This window comes from Lycium ferocissimum, chromosome 7 (genome assembly GCF_029784015.1).
Source record: "Lycium ferocissimum isolate CSIRO_LF1 chromosome 7, AGI_CSIRO_Lferr_CH_V1, whole genome shotgun sequence".
In the NCBI taxonomy this organism is placed as follows: domain Eukaryota; kingdom Viridiplantae; phylum Streptophyta; class Magnoliopsida; order Solanales; family Solanaceae; genus Lycium; species Lycium ferocissimum.
In genome coordinates this window covers 9,266,055-9,280,854 of record NC_081348.1, presented here as the reverse complement: position 1 = coordinate 9,280,854, position 14,800 = coordinate 9,266,055, and the positions used below count along the sequence as shown (strand labels likewise).

General features: G+C 35.5%; 1 protein-coding gene across 1 annotated transcript; it reads right to left on the bottom strand.

The window, feature by feature from the left end:
* Positions 1–5,081: 5,081 nt before the first annotated feature.
* On the bottom strand, positions 5,082–8,101 carry LOC132063285 (L-cysteine desulfhydrase). Its single transcript, XM_059455763.1, has 2 exons — positions 6,533–8,101; positions 5,082–5,377 (listed from the first exon to the last, which is right to left on the bottom strand). The coding sequence occupies exon 1, from the start codon at positions 7,883–7,885 to the stop codon at positions 6,536–6,538; it is 1,350 nt and encodes a 449-aa protein (XP_059311746.1). The 5' UTR covers positions 7,886–8,101; the 3' UTR covers positions 5,082–5,377; positions 6,533–6,535.
* Positions 8,102–14,800: the final 6,699 nt, after the last annotated feature.

The window sequence follows — 14,800 nt, the reverse complement described above, 5'->3', positions numbered from 1 at the left end:
CGATAAAGTCCCAATATTCCAAGACCACTACCTCACCTAGAAGCTCCCTCAATCCCCTTAGCCCTCTCCCCCCTCCCTCCCCTCAACCCTAGCCCCGATCCCAACCGAGAACATGACCCTAGTCTACCATCCTCACCAAAGCCAAGAAAGCAAATATTCGCTAGTGAAAGGTTAATCTAAGATAAACGAAGGATCAATAATAAAGCACAAGTTAGCAATAGTCTATATGCAGTGAAATAGGTATTCAATTTGGCGGAGCAGGCAAAATTTATAAGGCTAAAAGACAGGAAATGGGCTATTGGAGGTACCGACTCCAAGTAAATAAAACTCGTTCACCACCGAGAATCTCTGTTTGCCTCCGAAATACTCTTCTCTGTAGGAAAATACCGTTCACTAGCCGAATCATTGTTCACCACTGAATCAATTCACCGCCGGATCCGCCGGGAAAAATCGAGTACCGGTGCGAAATTGCCCGGAAACCTACCGGTGGAGGGTTTCCGCGGTCTCGAAGAGAAAGGAAAAGAAAAAAGAAAAAAAAAGGAAGAAGGAAAGAGAAGAGAGAGCAGAGGCGAGAGAGAGAGAGATCCGGCTGGGTCGTCGTCGCCGGTCACCGGTCACCGTTTGGGGTGGCTTGGTTGGAGGTGGGTGGGGTGGGGGTTGGGGGGGGGGAAGGAGGTACAAACTTACTGTTGGAGAAGATGAGAGGAGAGAGAAGATGAGAGGAAAGAGAAGATGCTGGATATGCAACCTTGAAATATTTAAATTCTCAATTAATTTAAATGCATATGTTCCTTAGATTTTATTTCTTTATCGGTATGGTACAACTAATGATGGATTTATTTAGTAATTTATTAATTTTTTAAATTTTCAATTAATGAGGTAACAAAATCAATTGAGACTTTAAAATTAACAAACACTTATATTGTTTTCGTTTATAACCTAAAAAGTATAGAAAAAATAGTTGTTTGCATACTTTTGCTTATAATAGCTAAATGAGATCTAAACATCAAATGACAGTATACATATATAACAGCACCTCACTATAACAGGCATGAAATTCCCGGACAAACACTGCCATTATAGAGAGGTTTGACTGTACAAGGAAACTCAAATGTGTAATATGTCATTTATATTGGTTCTGTTTGTCTATTTGACAACTTGCAAAACTTGATTCCTAAAATTCCAGACGATGCTGAAAAGTTCCCGATACAATACTTATATTAGGCTAAGGTGGATCAACTAAGAAATAGGTAGAAAAGTTTTAGATCAGTTTTAAGCCATCACTTTGATCCTCAAATTCACTTTCCCCAGTGAAGACAGATGGAAATATGACAACCTCATGCATTTGAAAGTATATACTTTTAATCCTTCTAATTCATCACATTTCAAAGCACAACAGCCGATGCATGCAGTTGGTCAAAGTTTTAACGAATCGCTTAGATTTGGCACTACACACAAGACTGAAAGTAAGAAGCACAAAATTTTAGTAAATTGTGCAGAATAGTATAGCAACGAGCTAACTAATTAGGATAACTGGAACAACAAACTAAGATTAAAAGTCTGGAAAACCTATTAATAACAAAGCATTGGGGTGAAGTGATGAAATTCAAAGAAATAGAGCATCCCGATTGTTTGTCTGATACAAGCATCCAGGAGTAACATAACAGGCTTGCAAGTGACATCAGTGTTTTCGTTTCTAATTATCAAGTGCAACTACAGCATCTGACTACTTGCCTACAAAACTAACGTGATTATTTTGGAAATCATTTATAGCTAACGAAGAATATCTCCAGACACCAGCAGAGGGAAAAGTGCTCAACTCCAGTGGATTTGGCTGCCAGAACATTGCCATCTGGCCATAACTTGCAGATTATCACAAGCAACAACGATCTTATCTAAGAATTCCTCAACAATCTCCTAGAACAGCCAATGGAGGAATCTGAGTTCATTCTCTTGAATAATGTGCAGCGAAGAAACAAGAAGATAACAGTACAACATAGCATATTCACAAGAAGAGAAAGAAGAAAAAGTATATATGGACGTGGGCATCTTCATCTAACATAAGACATGAATTAACTGGAGAAAATGGTCACGTTGCAAAACTCAGCACCTGATCTTAGATTCGACAACATAACACAATGTAACCAGAAAGGCGTATTTGAAATGATCCACACAACTTATTTGCAGGTTCAGTAAATAGGCACATGTTATTTGCAAAACCTTGTCCTTACTATGATAAAATCCCAAGTTACTTTGCACTCGACCAGATCATACTTTATTTTCATTATTTTGTAACTGGTAATGTAGATCATACTTTATTTAGTACCACATTATAAAAAAGAGGGGTGTATTTGAGATGTTCAAATAACTTATAAGTTATACGCATATCAGAAATGCGCACATGTTATTTTTTTAACCTTGTCCTTATAGAACTTTGGTTTCTTAAATTATATTGCAGGTGTATATGAAATGGTCTATTTAACTTATGTGAAGATCAGTACAGTGGGCACATGAAATTTTGTGAAATCTAGTCTTTCTTAAAAAAGCTTCCACTTGATCTATAATGTTTTGGTGTTTCAAAAGCGCTAAAGATTTCACAAAGTGAGGAACCAAAAATGTCAACACATGATAACCTCCTATGAGATCCTTAGTAAAGCAACATCTATATTCCTTTCTTTTCTGCCAACAGCTCATGAATTGTCTATGTTTTGGATAAAGGTGTTCACTCAGCAGTCACAAACAAGATGAGATACAGAAAATTGATACATCCAAAAATCAGATAAGAATTAAGTCCCAACATCTCGGTGTCGGCGAATCTCTTAAAAAGTTCTCCAAACATAAATATCAAAGTCACCCCTAATTCTTTGGGCTTTGGCAGAGTATAAAAGCACAATACATGATGTCTAAGTTAGGCATACAGGTTTGAACCTTGCCGTAAATAAAAGCATGGTATTCAAGTGGAAAAGGTTGAGTGACAGATCCATTACCCACTGATTTTCAAACCGTGCACCACTGGCATAGGGAATTTCTCAGTTATCAAAATTATAAACATACAAATCAAAAAAGCATGTACAAGCTGTCTCTAAGAGTCCACCCGCACAGACCTATATCTTGCTTACAGGACACGTTAGTTGAGTACTACTCAATCTTAGCGCTATATGCCATTCGTGGCCTCCTCTTTGCTAGCATCCTTTCATATGACAAATATGTTAACCAACACTTGGTAAAGATGTGTGTGTGGTAGTTGAGTATCTTTCAGAGGAGGCATAACACTGTCAAGCTTCCCTGCAAGGGGACTCACTACCACTTTAGCGGGCCCCTCCTACTTGCCTATATGATATATTACCACAAGAAAGACAAAGGCCATAGAAGACTTTCTTTACATTTCAAAGACTAAATTGGCATGAGTGATACGAAACAAACGATTAACAAACAAACAAGAAAACCAGTGACGATAAACAGAGAACAACTCAAGCAACAGCCAAAAGGAAACAGCTTAGAGAAGGACCAGTAGCAGGTTTGCAGCAGCTCATTAAGATATAAATTAAGACAAACACTCGTTAAGAAAAAATATATGAGCTGCTAGAGAAAGAGATAGATTTCCAAAAGTATTCCTTCTTCAAAGCGAAGCTCAAAACATGTTATTAAGATCACTGCCTAAAAAATTAACGGGAAAAAACGAAAAAGAAAAAAAAAAGGACTTTCCAACAAGAACTCCATTCTGTATATTGTTCCAACTTCGTCTGCTATCCCCAAAGGGACAACAATGACTCTGATCTCTACCCAGATCTTTAATGATTTAATCTGGCCATGCTTCATTTTCCCGCTAAGGAGAAAATGTCTATTCTAGACCTGTTTGGCTTTGTCCAACCAAAGGGACAATCTGTCTGCCCTCGTCTACTTGATTATCTGAACGGCATCCTAATGTTAGATAGTTTAACAGCAATCTAGACTTGAAGGAAGGCATATTGGTTGTGGTTGGATCAAACTGCTCATGAAAAAGTAAGCTCATAAACCAAACCCATTTCACTGGGTATAAAATTGACTGGTTCCATTTCACGTTATTTCCACATGGATCGCTTCTTCTCTATTGTTTAAGTAGCCCTACAAAATGAATCCTCCTCTTTGCTTCACTCTTTTTATCTCTCACTTGCTCATTCAATCATTAAGACTACCTCGATCCTCAATTGCTTGGGGGTATGTTAAGAAAATCATGTGACACTTTCAGTTGAATTTACAGAGGAGACTGGTTACATGTAGTAGGTGGAGCTCGAGGATAGTAATCGTTATTTGTCTTGGCACAGCAATTTGCCGGCCAGTTATGAAACATGTTTTAGCGAAAAATATCTAACGTGGTGATGAAATGCACTCTTTTTTCATATGGTAAACCCCACGGTTAGCATAAAAATGTCCAACTGGGGTAGATACTGAGAATTATTATAGTCGACCCCATTAGCTTGGAATTGAGGTGTAGTTTTTGTATATGAAACACCATTCTCTGCCAAAGAGTCAGTAGTGGCTTTTCCCACTTTGCTCCCTAGGCAACTCAAACCCCTAAACTCTAGGTTGGAAATGTAATTATCTAGCCACCGAAGAAACTCACTTTTATAGTGAAAGGTATGTGATTGAAACTGACTAGCGGAGAAAAGGATATTCTTCCAGCGTTTATTTTGGGGGTGGTTTAGATAGAAAGGAATCATAGGATATTTTACAATAAAAACAGAAACTATCAATAGACTACTACAAAGTGTATTTGTCTACAAGTTTTGTGGAGTAACATGATTTTCTTTTTATAAGGTAATAATCATGAACAATGTATATGATATAGTTACTTTACTGGAATTCCTCGATTCCCTAAATGATTAAAGGGAGAGTAATGCATATAGTCTTCTATAAATTCCCAGAGCTTACATGGTGTTTTTATGAGGATAAGGTCTTACATTAGTTATCAAAAGGGAAAATGTGTAGAACAAGACAGGGGAAAGATCTTCAGCCTACAAGTAGGTAGCGGAATAGTTGCCAGTTAGCAGGCAGCAGCTGATTAAGGTTAGAAGATTGTTTAAAGCTAAGGAGCAAAGATGTACATAAAAGAAGGGAGTTTACGGCCTCATTTATAGTGACTATTTAAAAGAGAAGAAAATGTCTAGGCATTCCAGGCACCAAAAAGAATCAACAAAGTCTTCCAAGTACCACAGAAATATAATCATAATTCTACTTCCAAATTGAAATAATAACAGGTATTTATTAGCCGCTTACAATTCTACTTCTACAAGGATTATTCTCGATAACCAGGAAACTTCTACAACTTGTTTTTCCAGAGTACAAAACTCCGTACAAACTGGTTAAACAACCTATCAAGGAACTCTCTGCAGAATTCCTGCAAAACAAAAAAAAGAATAAATAAAATTACCTACGTAGCTTTCGATGTAGAAACTAATTGAATATCTCATAAACTAAAAGCAGGTTATACAACTGAAAATAATATGAAATGAACCATCACAACATACTTCTACACCTGGAAATATGAACTACAGAGTTCGCTTGATAAAAAAAATGAACTACAGAGTTCGTCTTTTTTCCTAATATGGATTTTGCATGAGTACACTTTGTTCAGAAAGTATTTTCTTGTTGTATCAAATTAAAATGTGCGCAAACAGGGTTAACGCGTATCAAGAGAGAAACTACTTGGGCAAGGTCAATATTTGTACTTGTAAATCGTACTTGGGGACACAAAACCACCCAAAATGCAGATGTTTACAAAGCCAAAAAGAGAGTACATTCAGATTCAAGGGTATTAGCTGCATTTATCATCTAGTGCAGATCAAGTGAGGAAAAGGGAAAATTTGAAAATGAAAAAAATATATTAGGGGGAGAAGAGGTTAAAGCACACGAATAGGAATACCAGATTTCTGATTCATATGCATAGGAGAGATTACTGTTTCTCTTTTCTTTTCTTAAGTTGACTTTCTACGTGCCACAGGCTACCCCAACATTTTATGAAGCGCAAACTTCTCTAAAGCGCATTACTTCACCCCTTTAAGTGACGAAACTCTTTGACTTTTAATAGCACTGGGGTTTTCCCATTCTCAATAAACTTACACTTCACTCGACAAAGATTAAAAAAAAGGAGACAACAACTCATTACTAACCACCAACATAGGACTTTAAAGGAGCAGCATTAAGGAGACAACAAACTAGTTTGTTTATGATTCCAGCCACATCACTACACTTGATATATAAGATATCATTGAAACATAGGAACAAGAAGCTTCTTCTTTGCTTATAACCACATTGCGCCATCATTGCAAGCATCATCTTATTTAGGTGATTAGAAAGAAACATGACAATAAACATGAAAGAAGGGTCTAGCTGTTGGAATAATGGTATTAGTTTCTATTTGAGACCTTGTTGTTAGTAAAATTATTGAATTAAGCGAAGGTACGAGTACAGCACACAAACTCGTAAGATACCTAAGTGTGCACTTAATTAACGATCATGTGTTGGAGAAGAAAATTGATAAGCACAATGATACCTCTTATTCTGGGCGAAGCATCTTACAAGTAACTCCATCTCGCACAAGCTGAAGAATTGCATCCTTCAACTTTATATAGTCATCAACCGTATTGTAAACCTGATGAGAAATCCGTGCATATCCTGTCACGCAAGCATCACCATCCCGTAATTCTTCTTTTATTTCCTGGTAGTGAATTGGGACTTCCACCCCAAATTTGTCCCGCAGACGAGTTCTCAAATTTAAAGCATCCTCATCGCTGAGAACCCTAAGGCTAGCAGGCAAACCAACCATTACCATACTGGGAGACATGTCTGGAGGGCAGCCAAGCATTGTTCCCCAAGCATCGGCCAACATTTGTCCCATTTCAATCACCGCATTATGATTCCTCATCCTAATTCCCTCGATCCCACCCTCAAACCTATTTATAAATTCTACCACCTCAGGTATAACTAGCTGAGAACTATAATCTCGCGTCCCGATCCACGCACTTTCAATGGCTAGTCCATTACCATATTCATGAGACACCACAGGATGATGTAAATCAGGAGATACAGGCGATTTCCTACAGTACAAAAACGCAACAGATGGAGGACAGAAAAACCACTTATGCAAATTGCTCACATAAAAATCCGCTCCAATTTCTGTAACATCAACATTCACACTCCCAATCGCGTGTGCAGCATCAACAAACACCCGATCAACCCCTTCTTCCCTACAAATCTTAACCAAATCCTTCACAGGTATAACAACACAAGGCATCGACGTAATATGATCAATAATAGCCAATCTAACCTTCTTCCCATTAGCTTTCCCTTTCGCCAACGCCTTTCTAAACTCAGCAACAATCTCTTCCTCGGAACAAAGAGGAAACGGCAAATGAACAACAATCACAGAACCACCAGCACGAGTAACATAAGCCTCAATCGATTTCTTAACAGCCTGAAACGCGCAATGAAGCATAACAACAGCATCTCCTTTCTGAAAACGTCCCTCAGCGAATGCCCAACCAACGTGCTGAAGAACTATAGCAGCAGCAGTCGTAGCGTTATCAACAAGAGACACCTCTTCCACGTGTTCAGCATTAATAACGTCCTTGATAATCGTGCGCGAGTGGAGTATACCCTTTTGTAAGTGGTTGATGAAGAAATCATCGGGTTGTCGAAGGAAACGGAGTTGCCAACGTTTTTGAGCTGCGATGATTGAAGCAGGACAACTACCGAAGCTGCCGTTATTTATACGAGCTATACCGGGCTGGTGGTGGATGAATTCATCACGTATTTCCGAATCTGTAATGAGTGATGAGGTGGATAGTTTAGGTCGCTTCGGTAAATGGTTGTGGTCCGAGCCGTTAGCTTCGTTAGCCGGTTCCATTAGGATCGAGTGTAGGTTTGGGAGTTAGGGTTAGGGTTTTGGGCTCACCGGAAGAGACAGTGTGTGATTGGATATGGAGGTCTGCTACATTTCAAAATGTTTCTTTATTTTTAGAGGATAGAGGTATCGCATTTCGGCAACACAGAACTGCTGCAATTCTGGGAAGTAATAAAATTGGAAAATATTCAACAGTCCCGCTATTTTTTATTTTACTGGTAATGTGTAAATTGCTTTTGTTGGTCCTCTTGTAATTTTTATGACTTTCTTTTGTACGTGTGATAATTAATTTTTTTATAGGTTACTGATAACCTAAAGCTGGATTTCCAAAATCTGCATATCTTTTAGAATTAAATTTCAACCAGATTGTGAAAGGGAAGTGCACGAATAGCCACTTAAAAGACCATTATTTAAGTTATAATAATCACAATTTATAAAATATTTAAATTTTATCCATTTTAAAATCAAAGTTCATATCTCAGGTTTGAAGTTTCAAACTTCAGTCTTTCAGGTTTGAATGGCGATCCTGAAATCAAATGACTTACCTCAATTTTGAAGTGTCAAACGTTAGTCCTTTGGATCTGAATTTCGAGACTGATCAAGCCTGATTTCATATTGAAGTATGAATGACCATTCGAACTTCAACCTCAAGTCTGAAGTTTGGATGATTGTGTGAACAACATACCTTCGGGTCTGAAATTAGCCTTGGATAACTTACAACTTCAGACCATCGAGCTGAATTAAAAAACTTTTTAAATGGAAAAAATCTAACTTCAACCGTGATGGTTTAACGTTGAAATTGCAGACTCTTAAATACTTTTAAATGGATGTCCTTAGTACTCTTAACAAATCATGTGCTTTAATGTTGTCCTCGTGCACTTGTATGGCATAACCCCTAACCACGTAAATAGATAATGAATTTTGTTTAATAATAGCAAATAGTTTGTCGGGATATTTTCTAGGATCAATGTTAGGCATTAAAGAAATGTTGCAGATTTTGAAGTTTTGTCATGTTAGTAGAAAAGGATTGCACATTATACTTGATGAGACGATAACTCCGTAAATAATTTAGGCAAAGAAACAAGAAGTAGTGTGGCTATTTTTGCTCTCTCCTGACTAAAATTTAAATACTTTGAAATAAATAGATATTTTAAATAGATAAAAGCAACATTATGTGCAAATTCTTAGATTCAAAAGAGACTATGGGTGTTGAACCTATTAACAGGAGGGCAATAGAAAGAAAAATAGATGCAAGTTATGTGTATCTTTCTATCGAGCTAATTTAGGTGACATGTGCCTTCATTCTTTCATTTTTCATATATTGTGTGTATCTTTTTAGTTTATCACACGGTATTTGGTTATTGGTATTTGTTTTGGAGTCAAATTAATATGTATTCACGCCGAAAAGTTTTTTTTTTTTTTTTTTTTTTTTTTTAAAGCGCTTTCTATCAGAGATAACTTCATTCTCAATCAAAGACAACTTCATTCTCAATCAAAGACAATTTCATTCTTAGAGTTCAAACTCAAAACCTTTGGGGTTAAGAATGAAGGCGTATTCCACTCCATCACAACCTTGAATAGTTGTATTTGTGTGTTAGTAGTCATTACTATCAAAATAAAAATAATAAATTTGAAACACAACAGTGCTTGTACAAGCTGAATTCGAAACATTTCATAAATCTTAATTTAACCATTTCAACATCTGAAAATCAAAAAGGGAAAAGAATTGGGGACAAGTAGATCATGTAACATGTACATAACTAAGTATTTTATTATTTTTGGTAAACGATGCCTATGATAAAACATGTCTATTTGGGATTTTGCATAACATGATCCAAAATGAATTCAGTGAACAACTTGTAAACAAAGGACGAATTGCGGGAAAACACTGATTAAGGAAGATGATTACGTTAAAGTGTGAGATCGAGTAGTTGTGCCAATTTAATTGGCGTGATTATTAATAGTACAAGTAACATTTCAATACACACTTTCGAAATTCATTGAACGAACGTACAAATTAAATACACAATATCTTTGTTCCGCTACAACAATCTCATAACACCAATCATTAAATTAAATCATAATTAATGAGAAACTTGAGTGTTTGCTCACCTTACTTTTCAAAACATGTTAACCACCATTATCTAGCTACAAAACATTATTAAGTATGCCAACGGAGAACAATCACTATATAATTGTTAGTACCAACATAATAAGGTAACTCATACCCCACCTATGAAAAACAAAGAGGATACATATGGCTAAAGATCAATCTACAACTCATAATAATTTATTGTTTTTACTTTTCTGTGATCTTTTCATGTTATACCTTGTAGTTTTCTACATTTAGATTTGTCGTACGTTAGCTGTTTTAATTTTGAACACCAGGATTTGCCTTCGAGGTTGGACATGTTTAGCTTATGCTTATAAGTGTTTAAGTTCACGTTTGGAAAGTTACGGAAGGATTAGAGAATAAGTGAATCGAAGCGGAAAGGTTCGTTAAAAGTTGCTTCTGGAAAATATAGAATGTGGACCGTAATTGAGATATGGTCCGTAGTTTGAGATATGGACGGTATTTAAAGATTTTAAACATTTCTAGAGAAGGCAATTTTGGAGATGGTATTATACGACCAAATCATGCTGCAGACCGTATAATTTTATACGGCCAGGATGTTGGCCGTATAATGTTATACGGCCAAGGATACGGACCCTATATATATATATGATGTTACACCTCGCAAATTTTCGCGTTGGTTGTGTCAGAGGTAAACTAGCGTAAGCCAGAGAGGCCATAGAACCCTTATAAGGTTAAGGAAGACTTTTAACAAGTGTTAAGCAAGTATCTAAAGGTTCCAGGATTAAGCCAATCAAAGAAATTAAGTTTATCGAACTTTGGGAAAACTTGACAGGAATCTGAACGAGATTTTTGATCCAACTTGAGAGAGGTAAATCTCTTAGCATATGAGGAGTTATGGAATGCATAACCTATGTAAACTCAAGCTCGAACTGATTTTCTTTCCAATTCAACTGACAGATTGCAAATCTGAGAAATACGGCCAAAGTTACGTCCTGTATAAAATTATACCACCGGACATACGGACCATATAATTTATACGGCCAAGAAATACAGCCAGTATTTTGTAAGTTGGTGGAATGTTCCAGATTTTAAGTATGATGACCCCTCTTCATTTTAATCATTTTAAACATATCCCCTAGTTCAAGAAAGCTCTAGAGACTTCTCCAAAACACATTCAAACACATCTCTAAGATCAAGGTGAAGATTAAGGTGCTTAGGGTTTCAAAGTGAAGTCGAAGCTTGTCTCTTCTTCTTATAAAAGCTTTGGAGGGTATTTTAAGGTGAAGTGACTTGGGAATTGATGCGTTCTTGAATTTTGAGGTAAGATTTCATCTTAGTTTCATGTTTATGAGTTTATTTGGTAATTATGTTAAGATTTGAGGAGAAGAAATTGGAGGAAAAGTCCAAATATGAATTGGATGATATTTTGAGATGCAAATTAACTTAAGCTATAATTGTTAGCATGTCTTGAGTATAATATTGTTATGAGGGACAATAGTAATGTTGAGGAAGTGTTATATACAAGTGTATATGAGGTTGTTTAATGGTATATCTTTAGATATGGAGAATTTGAGGTTAAAGGAGGTCATATGGAGTTGTTGTGTAAATTGTTGGTTGTGGACCTTGCGGTAATGAATAAGAAATAGGGGAAAAGTTGTCCATTTCATTTTAGAATCAAGTTATCATTGATATACGTGATATAACTTAGTTTCTAGGTTTGTATATGTATTCCTTGTTATAGGATTGGCGTGCTTAGTTGTAATAGCTCGATTTTGGGTTTTGTTACCAGGTATGTAATGATCCTTTCTTTTCTTGGCATGATCGTAGATAATAAGCGTTTAAAGAATCTTAAAGAAAGAGAATTATTGTTTAGAGTCACATTGATGTAACGATTTAGGTGTGATATTGTATCTTACGAGGGATTTTCTTTCCCGCGCCTTAGTTCATTGTGAATAAAGAGTTAGAAAGAAGTATTTCCCCGCACATTTCGGTTATACATGATATGCAGCATACTATACATATATTTTTTTTAGCTAGACCACTATATTTTTTCTTTAGCACGGCCACTTGGTCGGTGAGACTATGCTCGTCCGCAGGTGTCAATGAGACAGATATGCCCGGCCGACGGCCGTCGAGACAGATACGGTCGGTGAGACGGGTATTGTTATGGTCGTATATATATATATATATATATATATATATATATATATATATATATATATATATATATATATATATCGGGTGAGATGACGGGTCGGGTGAGATGTTCGGTACATTTCTTAGCCTCCATTATATTGTTTTCGGCTTTAGTTATTCTATTGCCTTACATACTTGGTACATTATTTGTACCGGCGTCCTTTTATTTATGGACGTTGCGTTCATGCCGCCGCAGAGACGGGGGAGGCTTTTAGACCCTTGGTGACTTCTCGAGGCTTGTAGCACTCCGGCTTGTTCCTTTATGATTCTTTTGTGTACGGATGATGGGTATGATCTATATATATGTTATGAAATCCAATAGAGGCTCATAGACAGACGACTATGTTCCATGACCCTCTCGGTACCATGTTTTGTTGTATCATCATTTTGATAGCCTATATATACTTGGAATCGGCTTGATGATTTATGTGATATTATCTTCGATGTCCCACGATTTTGATATCATGAAGCATTATGGCCCGCTCGAATGACTATGAGACGTACGTATGTTTAGTGGTGCTCAACAAATAGGGCCCGGGTGCCCGTCATGGCCCATCTAGCTTGGATCATGACATTTCATTTATGGGACAACTATATATATATACATCTTAAGGAGAAATATTTACGAAACGTGACGATAATTTTATATTTACAAAACATAACATTACAAACCCTATACAAAATATGTTTTTTTTTTAAAAAAATATTTTTTTAAAATATTTTTTTAATTTTTTTTTTTTTTTTTAAATATTTTATATCTCGCTCAAGGCTTAAAAAGTTTGCTCAAAATTTAGTGTATGAAAATGGTATGAAATGTGTATATCTCGTTCAAGGCTTAAAAAATCAGCTCAAAATTGTCTGTATGAAAAGAGTATGAAATTTGTATCTCTCTCAAGTCTTAAAATTTCGCTCACATTTCATGTATAAAGTTCATTTTAGATTTCTGTAAATTTAATACAACTACAACAACATTGTATACAATTTTAATACAACATTCAAGACTTAAAGTAATCGCTCAAATTTTTGTGTATGAAATGTGTATATCTTGCCGAAGGCTTAAAAAGTTCGCTCAAATTTTATGTATGAAGAAAGTATGAAATGTGTATATCTCGATCAAGGCTTAAACATTACGCTCAAAATTTTATGCATGAGAATGGTATGAAATGTGTATATCTCGCTCAAAACTTAGAATTTCATTCACATTTTTTGTATATAAAGTTCATATTAGGTTTCTGGAAAATTAATACAACTACGATAACATTGTAACAACTTTCATACAATATTCAAGGCTTAAAGTTTTCGCTCACAATTTTGTATATGAAAATTATATTAAAAATTTCGCTCACACGTACACATTTCATACATTTTTCATATAGCTTTCATACACAAAAATTTGAGGTAATTTTTTAAGCCTTTGAGCAAAAAATAATAATTTTTTTAAATATAAAATTAATTTTTTTTAATTTTTTTTTTAAATATATATTTTCTGGAAAAAAAATAAAAAAAATGAAAAATATATGAAAATCCGTCATGTTTCGTAATATATCGTTATGTTTTGTAAATAAGGAAAACTATCGTCATATTTCGTAAATATTTCTCCTTAACATGTATATATACGTAGTTTTCCCTTCATTTATTCGCTAATAATTTGAGCATTCGAATTTTCTTATGATCAGTTTGTTCATGTCGACACATGTTTCCTTTGTCTTGGTTGTCCATTTATATTGTTCATCTAGGGCTGGGCATAAATACCGAAAACCGAAAAACCGAACCGAACCGAAATTTCAACAAACCGAACCAAACCGAACCGAACTAGTTTGGTTCAGTGTTTGGTGTCCACCGTCAAAAAACCGAAACCGAAATAGCCAAACCGAAGTTTGATAAAACGAACCGAAAAACCGAACGCGCACCGAAATTTAATACATTACCCAAAAAAAAAAAAATTAAAATAGTCCGTGCCCATTAAGTTTAAAGCAAAAAAAAAACTCAATGTAATAATTGTCTTTTGCATTTGTATCCCTAATTTTCCACTTCAATTGAGAAAATCAAATATCCTTAACAAAGAAAGGTAACTAGGATGTATGCTTTCGGATTAATGTATGTCCTTTATGTGTCTTAATTATTCTTACGGTATATATATAACACCTAGTAATCCTTATCATGATTATAGTTTTTCGCTTGTAATCCCGTTTGTTTGATTTTGATTTCAATTTATCGAGTTTTCTTATGTTTTATTGCTTTTGAGAATATGAATTAGTGTCAATGGAATCGCTTCTAATATTATATCAAAAAACCGAATTGAAAAAACCGAACCGAACTTTCCTTTGTGTTTCAAAAACCGTTGTCCAAACCGAAGTTTGATAAAACCGAACCGAAAAACCGAACGCCCACCCCTATGTTCATCAAAGCCTTTCTGTTAAGTACATGTTAAGTCATGAGATAATTGGCAAAATATGAATCATTAGAACAACTATTCTGATTATCCTATATGATGGTGATGTTTATAAGTATAACAATATAAAAATAATTCTATAAATTTTTTGGGAAAAAGTAAATCCACAGATGTTATTGCACATCCGATCGATTTAATATAGGACTACCTAGAAGAACATTCAAAATTAGAAAATTAACGTAATCAAATGATA